Source organism: Typha latifolia, chromosome 14 (assembly GCF_019914945.1).
Source record: "Typha latifolia isolate L0001 chromosome 14, TyphaL0001v2, whole genome shotgun sequence".
Classification (NCBI taxonomy): domain Eukaryota; kingdom Viridiplantae; phylum Streptophyta; class Magnoliopsida; order Poales; family Typhaceae; genus Typha; species Typha latifolia.
The window spans coordinates 9,793,010-9,798,328 of record NC_133099.1 but is presented as its reverse complement, the minus strand read 5'-3'; the positions used below and the strand labels follow the sequence as shown (position 1 = coordinate 9,798,328).

At 42.2% G+C, this 5,319-nt stretch overlaps 1 protein-coding gene across 1 annotated transcript; it reads right to left on the bottom strand.

The window, feature by feature from the left end:
• Positions 1 to 580: 580 nt before the first annotated feature.
• LOC140800921 (two-component response regulator-like PRR1) lies at positions 581 to 4,187 on the bottom strand. The gene is made up of 6 exons (XM_073155856.1): positions 3,106 to 4,187; positions 2,777 to 2,938; positions 2,544 to 2,677; positions 2,261 to 2,428; positions 1,899 to 1,980; positions 581 to 1,790 (listed from the first exon to the last, which is right to left on the bottom strand). Exons 1-6 carry the CDS (start codon positions 3,374 to 3,376, stop codon positions 877 to 879), a joined length of 1,731 nt encoding a protein of 576 aa, XP_073011957.1. The 5' UTR covers positions 3,377 to 4,187; the 3' UTR covers positions 581 to 876.
• Positions 4,188 to 5,319: the final 1,132 nt, after the last annotated feature.

The following is a 5,319-nucleotide window of genomic DNA, read 5'->3' as shown; positions in this document are numbered from 1 at the left end:
GTCTAAAAATTTAACTTAAAAAAATAAAATCCTATCTCTATTCCTCCCCCTCTCTCTTACTACCACAAGCCAAATTTTAATTTTTTTTCTCCCTTCTCTTCCTCTCTCTATCTCTCTCTCTCCCCCATATCGGGCAGAATCGGCCGATACAACCGATCCCAACCCACCAACTATGGTCAATCCCAATCCGTTTCGAGCCGATCCAACTTGGGATTGGCCAAAATTGGTTTCCATGGTCAAGATAATTCATATGTCAATGGTGCACTGATTTAGCAGTCGGCACGGCATATGATGGCAATACGTATTGTCCCAAGCTAAGGTTGGCACGCCTCATGCCACTGCAATGGCAATCCTTTGGTAAAATATCAGATTCTTATAATTCATAAAAAAAATAAAGTACAGTAGCATGCATGTTATATATATATATATAACATATAGGTGTATTAAATTGGCAGTTGTATGGTTGCCAAAACTAGCCACCAAAGTAAATGAAGTAGAACTAAGTTTGGTAAACTATAGAGGGTTTCATGATTTTCTTCTTCAGCTCAATTGAGGCTTGATAAACATGAGAGATCAAACATGAAAGAAGGCTAAATATATATTTTATAAAAGAACCACTCTCCACCACTAAAAAGATATATGTAAATGTAAGATTGTTCGGAAGAGTTAACAGACAGTACCGCTAAAATGCCTCTTCCACTAAGATAATTCTTTTCCCTGATTTTGTCATCCTCTGCACGAGATAAGCTAATGTTAATTATGCAAATACGAGAAGTAGTTGGAGAGCAAATGTATGAATCGCCTAGTAAATTGGAGATCTGGTGCCTGACAGCACAAGCAATAGTTTGTCAACTTCCATTCATCAATCTACATTTTCTATTCTGGAGAAGACAAAAGCCCTATCTCCCTTGATATTTGGTCCTCATCATCATCCTCCTCTGAATTATCATCACCAGTGCTAAGTCCACCGAAGTGTACATCTGCATTATTCCCCTGCCTTACAAACTGACCTCGGACTCTAGGCCTCGTTTCAGCGAGTCGCTTTCGGTTTACATACCTAATCTTTTTGTCAAAGCATCGTTCCTTCCTTTTCTGCCTGAATTTGACTAGTGCTGCAGCCCGTCTTTCAGTTCGGCCAGATTTTGCTTCAAGCATTGGCACGCTTGTCATTGATGACCAGACATTTTGCGCAGGGATATGGCCTGATGGTAACCTTATGCCAACAGAATTATATGGAAATGATGGCGCAATTGGCATATGAGGGTAGTGAGGAACAACACCATACTGAGGCAGCAATGTTGGTTGTACACCATGTGTATGCATATTGTTTAAGTTCTCCTGAAACATGTGCGCAGATGGGGGTGTCACACCCTGCTCCACCATTCCTGGGTAGTAAAATGGTAAAGGAAAGACTGATGGAGCACCAGAAACATCAAGTTGGCCCTCATTTCCAGATTCTTTCCGTGTGCTAGAAGAAGAGAAGTGTACCATGGGAAATTCTATTGCCATCTGAGTTGACTCTGGCTCCCGAACATTTACAGTAGTAACGACGTCATGTCTGTCCGAGCAGCTTTCTTGTTCCCCTCTGTTTAAACATCTCTCATAATCACCTCCTGCAAAATGTCTTTCTTTACGATGCGAGGGTTCTGACTGGGCAGCAGTTGCATCTAATTGGCTATGCTGGGAGTCGTTGGTTGGTGTGCTTGACTTAACATATGCCAAGAATGCTGAAGACTTGGCAACCCTCAAATCTGTCTTTCTTGGACATGAGAAGATTTCTCCTGAGAATACTGGTAAGAATTTCTTGTCCTGAGTAAGACTGGGAGAAGAAGATACAGGCATTGATAAAGAAAGGTAAACTGAGCAGCAGGAGCAGCAGAAAGATCTATGATACTTACATGCTTGATCACCACAATCCCGAATATTTGGTGCATCTTCTACTATATTATTGCGCTCATGTTCAACAATAGAGGCATTTGGCTGGAAAGATACAACATTAATATATATCAAAATGGTGACCCTTACCATCTGGGTGTTCCAATCCCACAAGGATGTAAAAGGATTACAATAAAATACACACACCACAGCAATCTAGAAGCAATGCACATAGCCAAATTTGTGAGCCAACTAAATTGATTACAAAAAGGAATCAAATTTACCAACTATACAAAAGGAATCAAGAGGGACTGAGACCAAATATCTGCAGTAGAGTATTGAAGATCTTAAATGAGACAGATTCCATTCGAAAATCAAGGTTTACCTCATATTCACGTTGATTTGAATTACTCATTTCCTTATATGCATTTTCCCTTGGTTTATCATCAGTGTCATCTGAGAGTAGAGTTGTGCTGTTTGTGTTAGCATCACTAGGGTCTGACAGTGCCAACTCAAAATCATGGTTGAAGATGTCCTTCTCAGATAGACCAAGCTGCCAAACAAGTACACACAGATGTTGATACCAATTGTTCAGAGATTGTGCAACATGCTTTCAAGGATCACAAGTCAGAAGACATCATTAAAGATGTAGGAATAACAGGCAGTACCATGCGTCTTCGTCTCCACATGTGGGTCCACAGGTTCAAGAGTTCATTGGTACGCAATGGTTTCACAAGGTAGTCAGCTGCTCCAAGGCGCAGGCACTTGACAACAACTGAAACCTCATCTTGAGCAGACATCACTAAGGAGTACAGCAAGATGCGACGATCAGGATCTAGGTGTGAAATCTAAAACACGAACTTGACAAGCAGTTGTTAGAGGAATATGCAGGAAAGCTTACTGATAATGGGAATGCGCCTCAACTCCCTCTCTCTAGCTATGTACTTCAACATCTTGAATCCTTTGGCTATTGGAAGGTCAACCTCAGCTAGGATGATGTCAATATCGGCTCCCTGGGTGTTGAGCACGTTAATCACCTGCCTAGCAGACCTCACAGAAGTTACTGTAATCAACAGAGATTCATGATCAGCATAACCAGATGCATGCCTGGATGTCAACAACAAACTAAGAGATCATGGGAAAGCTCGTTGTCCCATGGTTATAGCTAGGCTATAGACCTTGTATATTAATAGAAAAAGGGAATGAAAAAGAAGACGGGGCAGCGCAGACCTTGGTAAGAGCAATTGCAGAGGAGGTGGAGTACCTCCTGGGAGCTTTTTGGATCGCTGTCGCAAAGCAGTATCCTGACCTTGCTCCGATCGAGGAACCGGTGACCGTTGCTGCTGGCCCCGGTGGCATCACCCGCGATCTCCGCTTCCGAGTTGTTCCTGTAACCCAAATTAGGTTTAGCACCACGCACCATGAAATCTCTGGTCATCTCCAGATCCACCACCTTCCCTCCGTCTTCCTTTCTCTCTCCAGTAGCTCTCAACCGGCTCATGCTCTCCAGATCTTTCTGGTTTCTAATTTTCTCCCTTCTTTGACGATTTAATTCATTCGATTGGGGAACGGGACCTCTACTTGGTTCTTTTTCAAAGAACTCTTCCCCTGGCTAATACTCGAATTCATTCCTCTCGATAAGTGAAGCTCCCTTCACCCGCCGCGCCGCCCTTCGGTCAACTGAAAGAACTGGCCAGGAAGGACATTGCTGAACGCTCAGTGAGTGCTTGACGATCTGCTAGAGATTATCGCGGGGACCCCTTAGCTCCTCCTCTTTCATCGCAGAGGGTTGGTTAATATGGATGAAATACGCATGCAGGAGGCGACCGGGATCGAATCGATGTCCTCTTGGCCGGTTCCTCTCTGAAGTCTAGATAGAGGGATCACCGCCTCGGGCTCGGGAATCAACAGTGTTCCGATTTTAGCCATCCACTTCGCCCTACGCGTCAATCCATTCCTTCGGTGGTGGTGGACTTATCTGTTCTAATGCACAATTGAAAAGCCCCTTATTTTATTGATTTCCCCTAATTGATGCTTACGTGCGCACGGGGCGGAGCGAGGCGGAGCGAGGCGCACGTTAGCTTCCAGCGGGCGGCGATGCGAGTGGGAACTGGAAAGTGAACGAGACCCTGCAACAGCTATACTACTTACTGCAACTAGGTTTTTCCCGAATCGCAGAGAGAGAGAGAGAGAGAGAGAGAGAGAGAGTTGAGCAATAGAGGTGAGGAAAGGTGTGCGATTGAGGAAGCGCCACGTCGCAGGAGAGATCAATTGGGTGGTGTTCTACTTTTGTTGACCCAAGACTAATTTCCAGTCCTCTACGGGGTCTCGTTCGCCGCGTTGTACTAATCCAGAGGAGACAGCAAACCCAAATCTGTTACTACCCCCCTCCACGCCCACCTATAAAACCTGGCAGCACTCAGGAGGCATCACAACGGTTCTCTACCTCTCTCTATTTTTCTTTTTCTTTTTCTATTTGCCTTATAATTAATTATTGGTGGAATGTTTATAGCCGCAAGAATGGCCAATCTGTGTGCGTGCACGCCGTGTCTGTAAGCGGGCTAAAACCAGAAAATGAGAAAACCTGGTGGATCCAATTGACGACGACGTTGCCCCCTTCGATTTCTGAATATTTTTTCATAACCACTACGTCCCAATTACATTTAACTAACTAATTAATTAATTAATGATAAATAAGCATAAGTTAATGCTCTCTAGTCTCCGAAAGTGAGGTCCACCAAAACCATACTAAAATATTTTAATAGTGCTTTTACATAACTGCCAGCTGGAAACTTTTAAAATATCACTAAAGTGTTTCACTCTTTCTAGAATTTTTAAAAATAATATTCCAGTCAATTTGACTCATAAACTAATATAACTTAAAAATTACGCTCCTTCTCCGTTCTGAAACTTTGCAGTTTCACCCAGCATCTTTTTAAATACCAAAATTATTCTTACACTAAATTTGAGAATATCTCTTTCCATTTAATACATAGAGATTTTATAATATTTCTAAAGTATAAATAATTATTTTTTTTCTACTTCTCTCTTTTCTCTAACATCAAATATCAGCGAATCTTGATGGACTTTTTTTTCTCAACTCATCTTCTTGATCAAAATATCTAATTTGCTAACAGAAAAACTAAATTTTTCAATCTTTCTAAAGCTTCTCATTTCTTCTCCACAATCTTAATATGTTATTTTATGATAACAAAAATTTCAATTATGCCCCACTAAAGCCTCTAAAGCTCAATCTCTTCCATCATTGGTCTCATTTATTCTCCTTCATTATCAATAAGAAAAATAACCTCCGCCTCTCACACTCTTTTTTATCCCTTTTTCTTTAAGCCATCAGCCTGCTACCTCCTCCTCCATCGACGGGTCGCCTCCTCCTCATCTTCATCCTCCTATTTCACCAAGCTGCCTCCTCGTTCTCCTCATCCA

Bases quoted from the DNA above. Each gene is read 5' to 3' on its own strand.
- LOC140800921 (XM_073155856.1), bottom strand. From the start codon at position 3,376: ATGAGCCGGTTGAGAGCTACTGGAGAGAGAAAGGAAGACGGAGGGAAG. The intron at 2,939-3,105 runs GTCTGCGCTGCC...TGTTGATTACAG, and splicing joins CTGCAATTGCTCTTACCAAG to TAACTTCTGTGAGGTCTGCT. The intron at 1,791-1,898 runs GTAAGTATCATA...AATTCTTACCAG, and splicing joins GGATTGTGGTGATCAAGCAT to TATTCTCAGGAGAAATCTTC.